The sequence below is a fragment of the Sinocyclocheilus rhinocerous genome, unplaced genomic scaffold (assembly GCF_001515625.1).
Source record: "Sinocyclocheilus rhinocerous isolate Xijiao unplaced genomic scaffold, SAMN03320098_v1.1 scaffold2480, whole genome shotgun sequence".
In the NCBI taxonomy this organism is placed as follows: domain Eukaryota; kingdom Metazoa; phylum Chordata; class Actinopteri; order Cypriniformes; family Cyprinidae; genus Sinocyclocheilus; species Sinocyclocheilus rhinocerous.
In genome coordinates, this window is record NW_015629523.1 from 51,189 (window position 1) to 72,837 (window position 21,649).

Here is a 21,649-nt window from a genome sequence, read left to right on the forward strand (position 1 = left end):
TTACCTTCTATCGCCCCCATGCGGTCTTGTGTGGAACTGAGAGCACACAACACTTCCTCTGGACTCACACACATGAACGTGCTCCAAACATCACGCGTGTAAAAGTCCACAGTGTGCGCATTTGAGATACTTAACGATATGGAGAGAAAGCGCGTAGCTTCATCTATTTTTCTTTTTAAAGTGTCGATGGGTATGTCATTAAATGCCATTGTTCACGGGCACAGAAAAGTGAGAATATTTAGCGTGAGCAGCAGCTGTTTACACAGTATTTAAGACATAAATAGTCAAATCAGGATATCACTGAGCCACTGGGCGACCGAATGTGCGGCCATGTTGGGTGTACCAGTCTGCGTTTTGTTGAATGGGCGAATCGAATATGTTGCCCTCACAAAAATGGCGTTTTTTTATTAGTAATGCCTTGCGACCATCCGTACGTCATTATTGTGCGTCTTGACTCTTTACACGAGAAACATCCGTTTTGTCCACGTACTAGTGTTAGCAGCTGTTAAGCTAACGTGAGACATGGCACCTTTAAAACAAAATACAAAAAGTAAAGGTCCAATTAGAGGAAAATGCTTTAATAACAAATTCGCACATGGTGGTTTATCACACCACTCCAAAAGGAAAAGAAAATGGGTTCCGGAGAACAAAGTTTTTGATGGTAGTTTAAAAGAGGGTGAGTAAATGTGTATTCGAGGTAGAAAATTCACTCTGAATAAACTAATTTGACATAAGGGTCAATTAAAGACGTCTGAAATTAGAAAAAAATCTAGTGTAAAACGCACGTGCCTAGTTCTTAGATATGCATTCTTTGCATTAATGTTGGTTACATATGTTTTTGAAAGTGTTTATACCATTTCCTTAAAGTATAATCCAAGGCTTCTTTTGCATACATTGCAATATTGTATTTACGCTTTCAACCAGTATATACAATAAATAGTTCATAAGCGTGCATAAAAAGGACTAAACTTGGAATGTATTTTGTTTGAATCTCATCTCTCTCTCATTCTTTCTCAGGTCAGGGGTTTGCTCTCAAAAGGAAGGAGAAAATAAAACATGAATACAACAAACTTCTTCGAATAGAGAGGAAAAAAATGCAACCATCAAAAATCCAGTTAGAGGAGGAATATCCCGAGCATCTGAGACATCTATACCTGGCGGAAAGAGAACGACTAGATGAAGAAGAACAAGAAAAAAAGAAGAAAAGATCTAAAGGGAGAGCAGTAGATGAAGAGACAGAGGCAGACGATGAACTAAAAACAGTGCTGGATTCTCCTTTCACTGAGAAACACATCTCAAACACGACGACTGACAATACTACTGCCTCTGATTCAGCTAATGAACCAGCAGAGTCTGACAGGTACAGTAACAGCTAGTATGTATCAGTTTATGTATGTATGTATGTGTGTGTGTGTGTGTATATATATACACACACACACACACACACACACACACAAATATACAAAGCCACATTCCTGATTTCTGATTTGTGTCATCAGCTCCCACAAGACTCCATTCATCCAAAGAAAGCAGAAGCAGAAAATGTCATCGTATAAGAAGACAAAGCAAGAATATGAAAGGATCAAGGAGGAACGTGCACGAAAAAGTGAGGTGAGGAAATAAAACCTAGCAAATGTATCAGTATGATGGAATTGTTGTACAGTTTTCCATTCCCTAATGAATCTCCTGTCATTAAGGACCCATTATGTCATGTTAACATACATATTTTAATCATCCTTTACATTCTTTGGCAAACGATTGATGCATGTTTTATTATGCGTGTCTGTGTAGGAATTCTTGAAAGACAAAGCTCAGCGAGAGGAGGCTCTGAAGAAATACAAGGAGAAGAAAACGGCAACATATCAGTTGTTGAAAAGGAAAACCAGAAAGGGTCAGCCCAACCTTAACCTGCATATGGAGCTATTGCTGCAAAAGATTCAAGCTCAACGCAAATAATTCAGTATCATCCATAAAATTAGACTAAAGTTAAAATGGACCATTACACAATAAACTGTGCAGTTTGGGTGAGGTGTTTTTGTATTTTTTTTTTAACTCGATGTGTATACCTTTGTCTTTCCCTGTAATATTTCTTGTAAATAATATATTAAATTATACTCATCTTAAGTTAATTCAAGCTAACAGTAATGAACTGATGCTATGACAGTAAGCTTATGGAAAACATGAAGCTTAATAATATCTATTATGTGGTAAATCTATTTTTATCATTATATTTAGGTTAATAATGGTCAGTAGCCTAAAAGTACAATACTGCCTAAAAGTACTTCCTTAAACATTTATAGCATAAGTTTCGGTCCTTTTCTCTAACCGCTCTTTTAAAAGTATTTTTGTGACATGATGTTGGAATGGTATCTTTTGTTTATTAGGTGAAAAGCATTGATATCAAAATAGAAATAAAAAATACCAAATGCTAAAATACAAATATTTAAATTTGTTGATTCTGAATTTTGCAAAGTATGTAACATTTCATACAAAAATATTTAAAATAACATAAAACATAAGGCATTGATGCATTAGTAGTAATATAAGGAGCTCCCAGCAGCTCCAGTAACTGTAATATGATTTCATGAACAGAGGCGGAGAGTGTATCCATTGAGTCATATGGCCCCTCCCTCTTTATTTGACTCCTCCCCCACATCATCATAGTCTGTTTTTAAAAACAAGCAAATTCACATGTTCATCTTTATAAATGCATCACAATTTAATTTAAATAGAGTTTAAGTGAGCAACATAATGATTGAAAGTAGATTATGTAAAAAGGTGACAATAACTTACCAAACAGGTTTCTCTCATCTTCATTGCTGTTCTTCACATCATCATACTCCTCCTGATCTCCCTCTGATACACATGTGAAATAAAACCTCACATTGTAATGTGTAACACAGCTTGTGCCATAGTTCTCTTTCTCCTCATGACTGTCTGAGACTATTAGATTTACTCTTTATAAATCCATGTTGATTCATTAATGGTAGTAACGTATGTTCAATATATCATAGAAACAAATATAAGAGTGATAATAAATTGCAGTTCTGTGTGACTCACTCGTTACATCTTGAAAGTTCTGTCCAATAATGATGACATCATCATAATGATCTAATGTGTCCACTACACATACATGAAGATATAAACAGAACAAATGTCACATCATCATATAAGTACTGAGCATCAAGGTATTGTTAAATATAGTCACAAAAAAAAGTAAAACACCTTTTTTAATATCAGAGTTCTGTCCGCTCGTCATGATATCATCATAGCTCTCAGGTCTGTCTTCTACAAATTTAACATGAGACATTACACCCATACAATATATATATATATAGAGAGAGAGAGATTTCATATCAGGGGTGTCCAAACCTGTTCCTGAAGGGCCACTGTCCTGCAGAGTTTAGCTCCGACGTTAATTAAACACACCTGAACCAAAGTAATCAAGGTCTTAAGACTCACTGGGCGATTCTCAAATGGAAGGACACATCCTAGTAAGGATGCATCCTTCCTAGTCCAGTCCTTCTGAGTCTTCAAGTCTAGAGTCCTTCTCAGCATTAAATGTTAGAATGAGACGGTCTACTTAGTGTACATGGCTACGTCATAAATGTTTCTGCCCCCGCAGTCACAGCAGGAAAATACTACTAGAATTATAATTTCAAGACTTTTTTTTTACTTTCTTTTAATGCAGTACAGGTAATGACAACTGTCTGTGGTCACCCACTGGTTTATATTACACATAGTTTATCATTATGTGATTTATTTGCAACTAAACAAATGAAAACATAATGCCTTCACCTTTTTTTCCCGTATTGCATAACCTAATGAAATTGAACAAGCTCAGTGTCGATTCATTTTCAGATAATTCGTTTTTCATAAATTGGAATCTGTGCAAAGGATTGTGGACAATTGAAGGATGCGAAAGATACACTTGATGCATCCTTCAAAACAGGCTGAATGAAGGATGGGAAACGAAGACTGCCTACTAAGGATCCTTCAATTTGAAATGTTCTTCGATGGAGCTTGATGACGTGGCAGCCCAGATTTGCAGCCTTACAAGGATGCGTCTTTCGGTTTGAGAAGCAGCCACTAGCAACTTCCAGGCAAGTGTGTTGGAGCTGGTTGAAGCTAAACTCTGTATAATATTGGCCCTCCAGGAGCATTGAACACCCCTATTTTATATATTTTAAACATTTCATCCAATTACAGAATAACAGAGTGACACCTGTCTCATGATCTGGTTTCAGTCTGTCAGTAATAACATCATCATAGTATCCCGGTGTGACTTCCTTCACCATCTCATCTGCATCAAGACATGTTGTATATTTTGGGCATTTTTTGAATATTTTTGGAAACAAACTGTAAAATATGCTCTTGCAGGCCTGCCATTGTTGATATCATCATAATATGCAGTGTTGAGCACTTTTTCTAATAAGATAAAAGTTTTAGTATTATGAACAGTTGAGTCATTGGTCACATATATCCTTTAGTGGTAGCATTATATTTTATATGTGTGATTTCTCTCTAACCTGAGAGAAGCTCATCAGCATCTTCATACCCAGAATGCAGTTCATCAGAGATGAGACTCCCTGTTAAAGGAGAGGAGAACAGTCAGAAACATGTTCATCATTACAAACAGACTGAATCCTCATTTCCTCTGGATCATAAAGCATTGTGTTAGTGACAACTTATTACTTACATTTTAAAAACATTAAAGAAAGAAATACCATTTTTTTTGTTGGGCCTATAAGCAAACACACATATATCATCACATAAACCCATTCCTCACTGCCTTCCAGAAATATACACACAGGAAGAGACAAACACGCACACACACCTGTACCTACACTTAAAAACATATAAACCTTATCATATAAACATATAAACCTTATTATTACCATCTAAAATACACACAGGAAGAGACATTCTCTCTCTTTCTCTCTCTCTCTCTCACACACACACACACACACACACACACACAGACACATCTGACAAATCTGTCAAAAGACATAAAAAATCATGACTGATTTAAACACACGTATATTATTAGCTCTAAAATGATCAAATGAATATTATTCCTTTATGTTGTTATATGTTTTGTTGTGACCTGCACAGGTGAGTCTAACAAGCTTCTTCCGGGAGCAGTCAGTGTGGTTATTCAGGGAGAGAGGACAGTCCCACAGGTGAATCTCATTCCCTCTGCACTCGACTTTGTTCATCCACACAACACCTGCACCAGCACCAAAGGCGGAAATCCCATCAGTCCTCAGTGCTGCTCCACAACCCAGCTGCCTGCAGACCACCTGAGCATCGCTGATGTCCCACTGATCATCACAGACTGAGCCCCACACAGCGTTATGATACACCTCCAGCCTCCCAGAGCACCGGCCCTCCTCTCCAATCAGTCTGAGAGGAATATGATCTAAAACACACACACACACACATCAACCAGCACTGACTAGCATCAGCACAACATTTACATTTACAGAAAACCGATTATTGTAGGTAAATAACAAAAATGCAGATATGAATAATTTAAACAGTAATATACTAGGAAAATATAGTCCTACATTAACAAACATTCAACAAATTTGTTGTGACTAAACTTACTTGTGCATTGTCTCTGGTAAGGAGATGGTGAGGTAAAACATGTCAGATGACTCTGAGGAGACTCATAAGTTTCCTCCTCTGAGATTACAACATGATAAAATGAAGAAAAGTAAAGAGCACATTAGGATGAAACATATGACATCTTTCAGTGAAAACAAATTATCATTGTGAAAACTGCTAAACATTTTAGCCTCGCAAATTATTTTACTATTCCTATCAGCTCACTTTAGTTTTCAGAAATATTCATTTATTTACCACATTAGACATACAATGTATGTACAGAAACATGATTATTGAGGCCATATTAACATTTTTAAATATTATCCAACCTGAGCAGGTGATCTTAGCCACTTCATCTTCACCACAGTTATTCTGTCCCCAGGTTGAAGATGGACACTGCCATAAAGTGGAATCATGTGGTCGACATGTAACTTCATCTAGCCAGTTAGGAGCTGATTTCACTCTTGCTGTTGAAGCAGACAAAACCCCAGATCTTCCACAGTTCAGCTCTTGACAGATCAGACTCGCTGTGTCTCCATCCATCTGATTCCAGCACATATTACCCCAGGATCCATTGTAGAAAACCTCCACATTCCCTTCACAGCCCTCAGTTAACCTGATCTCTTTAAACTCTAGATGCAAAACAATGAGCATTAAAACAAATGGAATTCAGATTATCACCAAAATAACTAGTTAATTCAAAGATAATGCATGCCGAAATCACTGAAAGCATCTAAAATATTACGTCAGCCTAATAATATGCCATTAAAATGTAGAATATTTTCTGAAAAACAATAAATACATCTATGGAAAGCATTTCCACTACTGTACTGTTTACCTGAGCACACGACTCCTACATCCTCCTTGTGTTGACAGTCATGTTTTCCCCAGCCTGGAGAAGAGCAGCTCCACAGGGACGCCAGACCATCATGAAGAGCCAGAGAGGAACCTGAGTGAAAGGTATGACATTTCATTAAGATATTTCAAGGTAATTTACGTAATTTATAATGTTTTCCTTTTGCAATAAAATCCTCTCACCAGAGCAGATGACTCCAACATCTCGACTATGAGAACACTGAGCTCGACTCCATGAAGAGATGGAACATTCTGAGAGTTTTGTTTCATTCCCGTCACAATCAAACACATCAGCCCAGATTTCTCCACTTCCCTCTCCAAACCAGTCTGATCCCACAAAAGACACAGCAATCCCACAATTCAGCTGTCTACAGAGGACACTGGCAGCTCTCATATCCCAGCATGCATCACACACTGTGCCCCATTTACTGAAGTACTGACGTTCAACTCGACCAGAACAGGAAATCATTATTTACATTATTGTTTACCTGAGCACACGACTCCTACGTCCTCCTTGTGTTGACAGTCATGTTTTCCCCAGCCTGGAGAAGAGCAGCTCCACAGGGACGTCTCATTCCCCTCACACTCCACCTCATCCAGCCATATGGGTCCAGAACCAGGACCAAACCAGGCTGGTACCTGCTGGTTACTGAGGGCCACTCCACACTGCAGCTGTCTGCACACCACATGAGCATCTTTAATATCCCAGGAGTCATCACACACTGTCCCCCATGAGCCGCTGTGAAAAACCTCCAGCCTCCCTGCACAGTCTCCCCCAGAACCCACCAGCCTGATGGACCCGCGACCTGATATTCAGAGAAAGAAAAACACATTATTGATCACTAACAACTGAAGAATCTGTCCAGATGTTCTTCTCACCAAGGCAGGTGGTTGACAGCTGTTGTGTGGAGCTGCAGTTGAGAGTTTGTGGAGAGCTGCAGTTCCCCAGATGAGCTTCACTCCCAGAGCACTGGAAGCCCGTCACACACTCATGACTGTGTTCAGGACTGGATGAAGAGGAGCCGTAGAAGTTCAGCACAGAGCCACAGCCCAGCTGTCTGCAGACCACAGAGGATTCAGTGAGACTCCAGGAGTCCAGCAGAACTCTCCTCCAGACCTGCTGAACGAAAACTTCCACCTCCCCCTCACACTGTCTCTCTCCAGACAACCGCACCAGACCATCATGAAGAGCCAGAGAGGAATCTGAAATGTGTTAGAATGTAATGAAATAGTGTTTATAAAATACATAAAAAAAATTTCAGTAACATAACGCTCTCAAAGTCAAAAAAGTTTACCAGAGCAGATGACTCCAACATCTAGTTTATGAGAACATTCAGCTCGACTCCATGAAGAGATGGAACATTCTGAGAGTTTTGTTTCATTCCCGTCACAATCAAACACATCAGCCCAGATTTCATCACTTCCCTCTCCAAACCAGTCTGATCCCACAACAGACACAGCAATCCCACAATTCAGCTGTCTACAGAGGACACTGGCAGCTCTCATATCCCAGCATGCATCACACACTGTGCCCCATTTACTGAAGTACTGACGTTCAACTCGACCAGAACAGATGTCAGGACCATTGACCAGTCTGATATCAGAGTAACCTAGACAAAGAACAGAGAACAGAGTTTAGTTAAACAAGATGAAACATGCTAAAGAAATATGTTTGGGAAAAAAACTTTTGTGATTATCTTAACAAGAATTAAGAAAACTACAGCTCCATTACCAGAACAAAACAGTCCAACGCCATTCTCATGGGTACAGTTGTGTTTGAGAGAAAATGATGTTTGACACAAAGATATATAGGATTCATTTCCTCTGCACTGAATCTCTTGTTTCCACATCTGAGCGTCTCCTTTATCAAAAGCAGCTGCTCCCAGCACCTGTACAGGAGCCCCACAGTCCAGCTCTCTACACACAACCTCTGCATCCTGCTGGTCAAAGGCAGCGTCACACACTGACATCCACGTCTGATTATGAGGCACCTCTACTCTGCCAGAACAGCGAGAACCTCCAACCAGTCTGACTCCTTGAATTAAATTAGGGACAGTTTTAATGATATTTGTTTGGCTTCATGTTGTATTACTTTATAAAACTAAACAGTTTAGTAGTTAGTTTGTGACCAGCTGCATTTCGTCAATTGTCAGCAGTGCTTAAAATCAGACTAGTTCCTTGCATTTTGTGCACGAGCATGCACATAAGAGTAAATGCATTTTTCATTTAATAGATAACAGAAAACATTTGAGAACAAATGTTATTTGTTTTTTTGTTTGTTTGTTTTTTTGCAATCACTAGGAGCAATTTCTCAATACTTGGGTCACTTTTTCAAAACTCTTCACACAGTAAGCACAGCAGCAGTCTACTGTATGTGGGCTAAACTGTGTATCATTTATCATTGCTACATTATGACTACTTCTTTCAAATGACATGATTTTTTTTCAATCAGATACAAACACCACCAAAACTCTATGTACCAACAGGCCAATTTGCATATATTTACATATTCTTTTTAAAACTGGTAAATGTTCAAAAGTTCAAAACCTAACATAAAAAAACTTTAGTCTTTCAATTTCATTACCATCTATTCCAAAGGGGACAACTTCGGAATTAATTTAATTTGTACTGTAATGTAAATACTGACTATGTAACATATACTGCACTGAAAAACAGTAGAGAGTGCCATTCTTGTCTTGTAAATAAATTTTACAAAAGAAAACACAGATGCTACCTGTTGTAAGTGTTTTTAGGCCATTGTTTTATGAGTTATAAAGTGTTTGTTAGATGAAAACTTTTGCAAGTGTTATGGACGAATGGCTTGATTTGAGATATGTATGAAGTATTTTGTTTACTTAAAATGTATTTTATTTACAAAATGCTTGTTCTTTGAATGATGTACACGTTTAATTCACAAAAGGGATTGTCTGAGACAAAAAAATGCTTGTTGACCATAAAATGCTTTCTGAACACCCCATCTCACAATTCAGCATAATAGATTACTTCAATCCGCACAGGAAACCAAGCACATACAGGTAACACTGAATGTGAAGATATTATTATTATTATTATTATTTAAATTCATCCTGGAATTCTGTGTGAGAAAAGATTAGTAATTATAAAAAAAAAAAGGTCTAGGTGAACTTACCAGAGCAGATGACTCCAGCATCTTCAGCATGATTAGCTTCTATTCCCCATCCAATTAATCTACAGTTCATCAATGTAGATTCTGATCCAGTACACACTAAATCAGAAATCCAGATTGGTCCTGATCCTTCTCCAAAGTGAGCACTCTTTGGTGCACTTAAAGCCTCTCCACAGCCAAGCTCTCTACACACCACTGCAGCATCAGGCAAATCCCAGCCAACATCACACACTGTTCCCCACTGACCATCATGAAGAACCTCCACTCTACCAGCACAGCGACTGTTACCACCTACTAATCTCACTGTTTCTGAAGGTAAAAGGGCACAAGAAAGATAAAGTATAAAAAATATTTTTTATACAATATTACTCAATGCCAATACCCAAAGTTCATGTCGTTCACCTACCAGCACATACAACGCTCACATCGCTGTCATGGGAACAATTGTGTGAAAGTGATGTTGGACAGAGAGCAAACTGATACTCATCTCCTCTGCACTGAATCTCTTGTGTCCACATCTGAGCGTCTCCTTTATCAAAAGCAGCTGCTCCCAGCACCTGTACAGGAGCCCCACAGTTCAGCTCTCTACACACAACCTCTGCATCCTGCTGGTCAAAGGCAGCGTCACACACTGTGTGCCATGTGTTCCCATGAGGCACCTCTAATCTTCCAGAGCAGAGAGAACCTCCAACCAACCTAATGCCTGAAAAGATAATGATAAACCATTTAAAATATCACAATATACTGTAAATCATTAAAAAACTCAATATAAAGAAAGTCACAAATGTGATTATATTAATTTCTATATTATACTATCGGAGACCATGGAGTGTTTTGCTTTAACGTTTGTAAACCTTAAACCAATTTACAGCTCGTGTGGTCAGTGCCGGTCCTACTAAATTTGGCACACTAGGTGAAAATGAAAGTTTAGGTATATTTAATTTAGCATCAAATATGGAATGCTGCATCAAATATAGTAAACCCAGAAGGTCACATATTTGAAAATCCATGTTTGTTAATTATCATTAATAAATAAAAAATAAAATGTTATTGAATTAAATACAGTATTTAATATTTACAATAATTATATGTAGTCAGGATAGAGTGTAAGCATAGCTAATGTGTCTAACAATATTCTGTATTTTTCTCTAAACAGAATCATGAATATTTCTATTCTGGTGTCACCATTGTCCTGTGCATAAAAGGAGCAGGACCAAGTCCAGGCCTAAGTCCATTTCTGATGTAATACCAAATTTAGCATTTCAATTATTATTTTTTTTTACTTCATTACTGTACATTTTTCAAGTATCTGTACTTTATCAGAGTATTTTTATTTTATTTTGCGTGGATATATTCATACATTAATTATATTCATTAAAATGATCATTTTACCATGGTGAATAATCCAAGTTAACGGTTGCTTCACGACCAATTTGAACATTCTGTGCGATTGTCACTAGTAAGTGAAATGCGACAATTGTATCCAAATGTCGGAGATAGTGGAAAGGTGGCTTCACTTGACTGTTTCAAGGCTTTTTATCAATGTGAGCACCCGCTTAGCCGATGCTCCAGCTTGATCACCAAAAACGGAAAAAGATTCTGGCTCTTTTTCCCCAGACAAACTCGCTCTACAGAAGAACACCCTTAAAGCCCGTCACAAAATCAAACCATAACACATGAACAGAACATACATGTACTTACATCACAACTGAACAGAACATAAAACACTCTTCAGACTTATTACAATATTTTGGTATACTAAATTTTAATGTTTTGATAGTGTCTTCATAATTGTAAAAACTTTCAAGTTTAACTACATTTTGGCTTTGTTTAAAGTATCATGAAATCAGATTCAGAGATCAAACTGAATCATGTTATGAGTGTATTGTTAATGGGTTGTCCGGCCCTGGGTTGGGTGTGTTGTAACACTAAAAGAAAATTCTGTACATGAAGTTATTTTGTTCATTACATTTTTAACATCGAGGTCAGTGGTGTCCAAACCTGCTCCTGGAAGGTCAATATCCTTTAGAGTTTAGCTACAAGCAGCTCCAACACACGTGCCTGGAAGTTTCTAGTGAGTCTGAAGACCTTGATTACTTTGGTTCGGGTGTGTTTAATTAGGGCCGGGGCTGAACTCTGCAGGACGGCGGCCCTCCAGGAACAGGTTTGGACACCCACGATCTAGGTGAATGTTTTAAACATTTAGAGTAAATGTTATGAAATTAAACAAGAGTGTCTACTGATTCAGTTCATACATGTACTGTTATTAAACATGCATAAAACTGATCTCAATTCAAATCATAAACCAACAATTTTATATCAAATTTTTTATTGTCATGTGCTGTTGATTCTTTACATTTTTACACAGACTTAAAAATAAATAAAAATAAATAAAAATTATATTTTTTATTATTGAATATTGTAGTATTTATTATAAATGATTTATCCATGCACATTATTATTATTTTTTAAATTCATTTGTCCTTGTAATGTGTAATCAAAATAACTTCCCCTTCCTCTTGTAGCGACATCTCTTCTCTACTCTGATGCTGCTGGCACAAGGGCAGGACAACCTGTCACTCACATGAGATCACAGCAATAGAAAACCACTATCATCCAACCACCCAATCAATTTCCAATGGATAAAATCAAGTCGCGCCCTACATTATTTTCTTCGAGAAGCTGTTTCACTATAGGGTATATGCCAGAATAGGTAAGAAAAGATTATTGCAGCTTCTGTTTCATGCCGATTTCAATGGTTTAAACTCAGATCATCTATAGTACATGTATGTTTTTAATGTAATAAATAATGATAAGTTTGATGATGAATGCTTGATAGAAAATCAACCTACCCGAGCAGATAACACCAACATCTTCACTATGTCCACAGTTATGGTCACTCATTTTTGTTTTTGAGCAATCAAATATTGAGGACTCAGATCCACTACATATCACATCATCCATCCAGATTTTTCCTGATCCTGGTCCAAAGTGAGCAGCACGCATTGTGTTTGAAGTTTCGCCACAGCCCAGCTCTCTACACACCACTGCAGTGTTTGTCAAATCCCAATAATCACCACACACGGTTCCCCATTCTCCACTGTAATAAACCTCCACCCTACCAGCACAGGAATTACTACCATCCACCAGCCTCACATTTCCTGCAGACAAGATACAGAAAGATGTATATAAAATGTATCTGAGAGAAGACAAACAACAACAGAGAAAAGTCAGCAAAAGAGAGAGGAACAGAGAAAATGACCACGAGAGAAAGAAATTCACTTTTATATTAATGCAAATACTACACATACAAAAGGGGAACTATAAATTATATTATGACTAATTCATAACACAAACACAAACAGTCAATCACTATAACATAACTAATACATAACGATCCTGAGTGTGCACATACCAGCTGTGGCGAGTTTGATCACAGAAGACAACAAAATGAGAGTTAGACAGTTCTCCATCTTTACCGATCATACACTCTGTTTGATCAACTCAGAACTGAAAAGTTCAAGAGAGACAGAGACAGAAAGCTGCACAACCACCAAACAACAAGCCAATCACAAACACTTTTACCTTATTAGACAGAAGAGAGGAAATCATCAAAAAGCTTCACTGACTAATCAGAAGGCGTATTTATGATTTTCACCATATTTATTAAAAGTACGTCAGCATTGATGAACAGGACTCCTCCTCCATCTTATCGAGACACTTAACTGGGGAGAAACACACAAGATAGAGGGGTGACAAAGTCAAACATACAGGAAACTGATTTCAGGGACAGGAAACATTCCAGTTTATTAACAGCATCAAAGCAGTTTTTGCAGATATAGAAATACTAACGCTCATAACATATTGTTTCATGCTTCTCGCTTTGAGTTCATGATTAGAAATATTAGTTATACAATCAAATGTACTTTTTTAAAGAATTGTTTTAGCTACTGTTATTCAGAAGTATATTTAGCGATGCTTGTCAAGTTCACAGTTCACAGTGTATATATTAATAGTATATTAGTAGGGCATTTTGTTTAAAAAAGTAATAAAATAAAGATAATAAAGTATAACTATGGTCATGCACAGTTCATCATACAAGAGCCAAGATTGCAGCTGCACTTTTATATGTTTAATACTGCAATACCGATCAATTCCTGTGGGTGGCAGTAAAAAAAAGAGATGACAAATTTGACTTACAGTAAAGGTGCTTCTCCAGCAGTGTTGCCAACTTAGCAATTTTGTTGCTAAATTTAGCAACTTTTCAGACTACCCTAGCAACCTTTTCTTCCAAAAGCACCTAGCAACAAATTTAGCTATTTTTAAATTTTATTTGGCTACTTTTAGCAACTTTTGATAAGTGACTCAAACAATAAAAAGGCACACATTTTCCATATAAATTTCACAAAAAGAGGAAACCAAAGATGCCTAGAAAGTACATACATCACATGAATTAAGTTATTGCTATTTGCAATTGTTCAATTTGATAATAATAATAATAATAATTTAATAATCATTTAGCAACTTTTAGCAACAAATCGACCTTCCTTTAGCAACTTCACCTGAAAATTAGTTGGCAACACTGTTCTCCAGACTCGTTTGACTGAGACACGAGCCCCAGTTAAAATACTGTTGTCTGTGCCAGAACAGTTTTACTCATGAATCTGTAACTACAATATACTGACCAGAGAAACATTTACCCTGACAATACTTCAGGAATTAAGTCTTGTTTTCAGTCTGTTGTTTAGAATCAGAACTAGCAATTCCCGAATTAATCTTTTGAATCCGGTTCTTTATTGTTCAGTGAATCATTGAACTGAATCATTGGAGTTCACTCAGCAAAACAGTAACGAGATATTAACATCGAGATACAAAATGAGCGCTCAAAGAAGTGGATATTGTGGATATTGAAGTGGAAATTGCTGTGAAGTCACATAACAGGCAACTGCGCTTGTTTTATATTGATGATAAAACATGAGCTGCACCGGGGTTCTAATGTTCTGCTGTTAAGCATTATTAAGTCATAATATATTGAAATTATTTTAAAGTTTTATAGAGAAGAGGTATATAGAGAAGAGGTTTATAGAGAAGAAATATGACTATTAAACGTGTTACAGGTTGTTGATTTACATATATAATTCAACACTTCTACAGCTTGATAAATGATGCATGTAAATAATATTCATATTTATTTATCGATTAAAAACACATCTGATCACATACAATTATGTGATACAAATTTTTTTTTTCTCTATTATGAAAGTTACTTTAATGCATCTAAAGTAAATGCATTTTTTTTCAGCATTATCCACTCACAAAACTCCAGTACTTTCTGTGATGATGCTGAGGGCTGTGAAATCACTGATGGTCATTTATGGCTTATATTTAGGATGTCTTCGATTGTCACCGCAGCAGTTGTGCATTAAAAGGTAAGATCAGACATTTGACTTCAGGGTTTGTGTAATGCCTTATTGAAATACACACAAACATTTGTCTGAAAAGTTTTTTATTGCTACTAACAAGGCCAAAAAAAAAAAACACAACAAAATCTGACAAAGGCATAGAAGTTTTAATAAAAAACAAAGAACACTTGGTGAAACATAAAACCCCAAGATTTGACATATCAATAACAATATCACTCAAACTTTGTTCAAATTTGTTGAACCGAGGCAATGGATGATCATTGGGAAAAATCTTATTTGTTTGACTCCTCCTCCACATCATCATAATCTGTTATTAAAAATATTAAAAATCATGTCAAATGTTGTAATTGGATTAATATTTTAAAAGTATAAAAAGTTGGAAAAATGTCAAAAATATTACAATATAAATAAAGATGTTAATATAATGAGAACAACAGGGTTACAGTAACTTACCCAATAGGTTTCTCACATCTTCACTGACACTCATCACATCATCATACTCCTCCTGAACTCTCTCTGATCGAGAATGACAAAAAACAAGTCATATTATTTGAGGCATCCCTTTTCCTTTAAGTGACTTGAACAAATGTCTAATACTCATCTAAACATGCAAAGGGTGATAAACATGTAGTTCTGTGCATCTCACCTGTTACACCTTGAGAGTTCAGTCTATTAATGATGACATCATCATAATTCTCTGGTGCGTCCACTACAAATGCAAATATCAGTCAAAATTAAATATATAAGCAAAAAAAACAGTAATTTAAAATATTATCTGTAATGATCTTGATTTTAGAGTAATATTATTTTTAAAAGTTGATAAAATCGTAAAACACCTTTTTTGAGTTCCGTCCGCTCGTCATGACATCATCATAGCTCTCAGGTGTGTCTTCTACAGATTCACACATTCATCACAGACACACATTCATTACATTCAGAACAAATTAGAAATATCTATCTTAAATATACTGTAATATTTAAATTTAAATGCTGCTGTAGAATATCAGGGTGACACCTGTCTCACGATCTGGTTTCAGTCCATCAGTGATGACATCATCATAGTATCCCGGTGTGATTTCCTTCACCATCTCTTCTGCATCAACACACAATATGTTTGGATACAAAAGCCAAATATGTTCTTGTTGCAGATCATGAGACTGAGAATTTATTAAATATTTGGTGATGAATCATGTGATCAATTAAAAAGGTCACTGACCTTTTAGACCACTGCCATTGGTGACATCATCATAATATGCAGTCTTGAACTCTTTTGCTAAAAAAGGAGAGCAGACTGTTAATATACAAGTAAACAGCAGTAATTCAATAGTATTGAGTCATTATTCAAATATGTTACAGAATTTGTTAATTACATTTATTTATTTATTTCGGTGAATTCATTATAAAGGTTTTTTTTTTAGTAGAATGTGGAATGAATATGCACTTCAGTTCTCTAACCTGAGAGAAGCTCATCAGCATCTTCATACCCAGAATACAGTTCATCAGAGATGAGACTCCCTGTTAAAGAAGAGCAGAACAGTCAGAAACATGTTCATCATTACAGACTGAATATTCATTTCCTTTGGATCGTAAAGAAGACAAGACAACACAAAAATTAATTATTCACATTTTAAAAGTATTATAGAAAGAAATCCCTTTTTATCGGGCCTATTAGCAAACACACATGTACTGTATCCTCACATGAACCCATTCCTCACTGCCTTCCACAAATACACACACACACCACCTGCATGTACACTTAAAAATATATGAACACCTCCTTATGAAAATCTAAAAATACTCACAGGAAGAGACACACACTGACACACACACACGCACACACACAAACATGCACCTGCAGCTCTGTGGTTTTCTGTCAGGAATTCTGTGGTTTGAAGCAGGAGGTTTAACAGGACTAATAATAGATGAACATCAACTGTCTGACAGACTCTCTTGTTAATGTTATTAAATGAGATTGATGGCTCATGTCTCACCCCTCTGAGTGAAGTGATTGTGTCTGTGCTGAATCTCCTCATAAACGGCCTCAGTCGTCGTCCTGTGTCTCCTCTTAGAGAGAGCTGTGAGTGGCAGGAGTAGTGGACACTGACACATCTGGCAAAACAGACACAAACACATTCAAAATTATGAATACATAAAATGATCTAAAAATGAAAATTATTCCTCAATATTTTGCTGTGACCTGCACAGGTGAGTCCAGCATGCTCTTTGCGTGAGCAGTCAGTGTGTTTTTTCAGGGAGAGCGGACAGTCCCACAGGTGAATCTCATTCCCTCTGCACTCGACTCTGTTCATCCACACAACACCTTCACCAGCACCAAAGACTAAATTCCTATCAGCCCTCAGTGCAGCTCCACAACCCAGCTGCCTGCAGACCACCTGAGCATCGCTGATGTCCCACTGATCATCACAGACTGAGCCCCACACAGCGTTATGATACACCTCCAGCCTCCCAGAGCACCGGCCCTCCCCTCCAATCAGTCTGAGAGGAAGATGATCTAAAACAACGAGAACAGACCAGCTTCAGCACAACATTTACAATAAAACACACAGTGAAACTGAACAAAGATGGCTTTAAATGTATGATTACACTTCTTGTTTGAATGCACATCTTTTAATAATTTATTAGGAAAATAAGGCATACATGAACTAAAATGTAACAAATTTGTTAAAAACTTACTTGAACACTGTTTCTGGTGAGGAGATGGTGAGATTGAACATGTCAGACGACTCTGAAGAGACTCCTGATTCTCCTCCTCTGAGATTAAAACATGAAGAGAACATTAGGATACAAGACACATGCTGTAACATCTCTCAATGAAAGATATCATCAATGTGAAAACAAATCATTTCAGGCTCTTTCCATCAGCTCAGTTTACTTTTAAAGAAATATTTGTTTACTCACCACATTAGAAATAAACATTGTGTTTAAAGAAGCATGGCTTAGACCTTACATATCATTTAAATATCATCTCACTTGAGCAGGTGATTTTGGCCACTTCATTATCACAGTCATTCTGTCCCCAGGGTGGAGATGGACACTGCCATAAAGTGGAATCATGTCGTCGACAATTAAGTTTATCAAGCCAATTATGAGGCTTCAGTCCCTCTGAATAAATGGGTTCATTGCCAGATCTTCCACAGTTCAGCTCTTGACAGATCAGACTCGCTGTGTCTATGTTCATCTGGTTGTAACATAAATTTCCCCAGGATCCATTGTAGAAAACCTCCACATTCCCTTCACAGCCCTCAGTTAACCTGATCTCTTTAAACTCTAGATGGAAACAACTGCAATTCAGGTAGTGCTACATTTTAAATATCACCAAAATAACTGGTTAATTCGAGGCTGATTCGTGCTGCCAGCACTGACAGCATCTAAAATATTATGTTAGCCTAATACTATGTTACTGACATAATATGCTAACAGCATTTGCAACATGCATTAGCCTTTTTTTTGGGGAGGGGGGGGATAACATTTATGCATGGGAGAACATTTCCTCTAGTGTACTGTTTACCTGAGCACACGACTCCCACATCCTCCTTGTGATGACAGTCATGTTTTCCCCAGCCTGGAGAAGAGCAGCTCCACAGGGACATTTCATTCCCCTCACACTCCACCTCATCCAGCCATATGGGTCCAGAACCAGGACCAAACCAGGCTGGTACCTGCTGGTTCCTGAGGGCCACTCCACACTGCAGCTGTCTGCACACCACATGAGCATCTTTAATATCCCAGGAGTCGTCACACACTGTCCCCCATGAGCCGCTGTGAAAAACCTCCAGCCTCCCTGCACAGTCTCCCCCAGAACCCACCAGCCTGATGGACCCGCGACCTGATATTCAGAGACACAGTCCAGCTCTCTACACACAACCTGTGCATCCTGCTGGTCAAAGGCAGCGGCACACACTGTGTACCATGTGTTCCCATAAAGCACCTCTAACCTCCCGGAGCAAAGGTGAGGTCCATCAGCAAGTCTTGTAAATCGTCCATAGTTTATGGTTTCTACATATTTGCATAATACATAAAACCAATTTAATTAGAGTCATGGTGAGTGAAGCTGTCTTACTGTGACTGTTACAAACAAACAACGACTGTGAGTGATTAAAGGGGTCATATGATGCGATTTCAAGTTTTCCTTTCTCTTTGGAGTGTTACATGAGAGAGGCGGGGCATAGAGGACCTACAATAATGTACAGTATTTGAAAAATAATATGTTTTTTGAACATTAAAGCATGTCAACATATTCTGTTACACCAAATACACCAAATAATGATCTTTAAAAAAGCATCATATGACCCCTTTAAGTCTATCCTTCAACTGAATATTGTAAATAAAAACCTGGGTCATTTCAGCATTACAATTTCACAATTACTCCTGCTCATTGTTTAAAACTAGCTCAGAAACAAATTGTATAAAATTATTGTATATTGCATATTGTGTTAAGAGAAGAAAGGTTGATAAGTGTTTAAACAATGAGCTGCATGAAATCACTTACTTGAGCATCTGACTCCAGCATCTCTATTATGATGACCACATGTGTTACTATGTTTACCCCATCCTTTTGATCCACAGTCCTTCAGTGTAGACTCTGATCCTTTACACTTCACGCCATCCATCCAGATTTTTCCTGATCCTGGTCCAAAGTAAGAATATCTTGGTGCTTGTAAAGCCTCTCCACAGCTCAGTTCTCTACACACCACTGCAGCATCAGTCATATCCCAGTTTCTATGACACACTGTTCCCCACTGACCATCATGAAGAACTTCTACTCTACCAGCACAGCGACTGTCACCATTCACCAGTCTCACATTCACACGGTCTGTCCATGAGGGATACGTCATAAAATGAGCATACAACAATAAAATATTAACCATATAGAAGTTATAAGAATAACATGCAACTGCATAATCACATGTAAATCAATACAATATAGAATGTGTAAAAAATATATATATTGAATTTCATCTGTCCCTGAGTATACTTACTAGCAGTGATAAGTGTAACCACTGAAGACAATAAAATAAGTGTCAGACAGCTTTCCATCCCTTTGTTTGCCCAAAAAACTAATTAATTTAGCACCAAAGTTTCTCCGCTGCTCCCTCAAACACACTGAAGAAACTGGCTCCTGTCAGCCCCCTAAAGAGAGAGAGAGACTCACACTGCTGCCAATGACACTCACTGTCACCTTTAGACAGAACAGAGAGGAAATCATCAAACACAATAGAGAGACAATTACCAAACATACAATATATGTTGTGCATACCAAACATACTGTAATATGTAGTAAAGTGTAACATTACATGTAAATTATTTCAGCACATTTTAAAAATAGATTACCTCTTGACCCTCAGTATGTACCTACCAGAGCTGATGAGTTTTACCATATAACACAGAAACATCAGCATCAGACAGTTCTCCATCTTCTCCTTCAGCTCGACACACACTACTTCATCAACTCAGAGCACAGCACAAGTTTCTCGTCTGCTCCTCAAACACACTGAAGAAACTGGCTCCTGTCAGCCCCCTAAAGAGAGAGAGAGACTCACAGCTGCCAATGACACTCACTGTTACCTTATTAGACACAACAGAGGAAATCATCAAACACAATCAGTGACAAATCAGAAAGCAGCATTTTTATTTTCTCCATATATATCAATAAAGTGTGAGCGCTGATGAGCGGGACTCCTCCTCCAGCGTGAAGAGACACTTCACTGAGGACAGACTCGTGTCAGTCATAAGTCAGTGTGGAGATAAAGTCACACTAAACTTAGAGCAGATTGATACAGAAACACTGCAGCTTATATTCAGCATCAAAACCTGAACTTGAACACAGCAGGTACAAGCACTGATGACTGACTGTAAGTCTGAACACTTCAAACACTTACACAAACTTACTAGAACCAATTTCTCATGACTAATCTTAATTCATTTAACATTTTAATCTCACTGTTTCTAGATAAAATAAGCATAATATTACTGTAAGTGAATTTTACTAATGTGTTCCTTTATTCTAACAAAGGAAACCATAAAATAGGATTAAACCATAGTATAAACTATATAGTCGCTAAAGTGATTGTTTAGGTTTTTTTTGTTTGTTTGTTTTTTAGTTTTTATTGAATTAAATATTATCTACTTTCAATAGGTATACCTTGGAGAATAATAAAATAATAGCAATATTTGTCCTGCAGATGGCAGTAAAACACTTCTTATTGTAAAGACCAGCAGACAAGAGTCGTATTTATTTATTTATACATTTATGTATTATTTATACAAGTATTTATGTCCCATTTAAATAAATGTGAACATATACAAATATTGATGTAAATACATATATAAATAAAAGTATATAAATAAATAAGTGTATAAATAAATTTAAAAAGTACAATATACATACACTATACTTATATAAGGAAATATAGAAATACTTAATAATATTTGCTGTTTTACAATTATTTGTAGATTCATTTATGGATTTATTTATTACTTTTTTAATTTTGTATTTATTTATTTGATCAGTTTCCAGGTCACGGGCTAAAGAACCGAGGAGCGATGAAACAAGGAAGCATCAGTTTGAGTATTGAGAAGCACATTATCTGAACCA

The 21,649-nt window shown here is 37.1% G+C and overlaps 3 protein-coding genes and 1 pseudogene across 3 annotated transcripts; 1 reads left to right on the forward strand and 3 right to left on the reverse strand.

The window, feature by feature from the left end:
• Positions 1–407: 407 nt before the first annotated feature.
• LOC107739147 (thyroid transcription factor 1-associated protein 26 homolog) lies at positions 408–2,025 on the forward strand. The gene is made up of 4 exons (XM_016551158.1): positions 408–676; positions 1,018–1,360; positions 1,500–1,611; positions 1,792–2,025. The coding sequence occupies exons 1-4, from the start codon at positions 523–525 to the stop codon at positions 1,954–1,956; spliced, it is 774 nt and encodes a 257-aa protein (XP_016406644.1). The 5' UTR covers positions 408–522; the 3' UTR covers positions 1,957–2,025.
• Positions 2,026–2,094: 69 nt separating this feature from the next.
• LOC107739149 (scavenger receptor cysteine-rich type 1 protein M130-like) lies at positions 2,095–8,022 on the reverse strand. The gene is made up of 13 exons (XM_016551161.1): positions 7,761–8,022; positions 7,345–7,668; positions 6,954–7,271; positions 5,940–6,242; positions 5,611–5,688; positions 5,108–5,422; positions 4,977–4,997; positions 4,530–4,589; positions 4,226–4,303; positions 3,226–3,288; positions 3,061–3,123; positions 2,794–2,856; positions 2,095–2,665 (listed from the first exon to the last, which is right to left on the reverse strand). Exons 1-13 carry the CDS (start codon positions 7,969–7,971, stop codon positions 2,616–2,618), a joined length of 1,947 nt encoding a protein of 648 aa, XP_016406647.1. The 5' UTR covers positions 7,972–8,022; the 3' UTR covers positions 2,095–2,615.
• A 78-nt stretch (positions 8,023–8,100) lies between these two features.
• LOC107739150 (deleted in malignant brain tumors 1 protein-like) lies at positions 8,101–13,083 on the reverse strand. Its single transcript, XM_016551162.1, has 6 exons — positions 13,026–13,083; positions 12,463–12,771; positions 10,017–10,313; positions 9,614–9,919; positions 8,198–8,500; positions 8,101–8,123 (listed from the first exon to the last, which is right to left on the reverse strand). Exons 1-6 carry the CDS (start codon positions 13,081–13,083, stop codon positions 8,101–8,103), a joined length of 1,296 nt encoding a protein of 431 aa, XP_016406648.1.
• Positions 13,084–15,294: 2,211 nt separating this feature from the next.
• On the reverse strand, positions 15,295–20,601 carry LOC107739151 (scavenger receptor cysteine-rich type 1 protein M130-like; annotated as a pseudogene).
• Between the last annotated feature and the right edge of the window lie 1,048 nt (positions 20,602–21,649).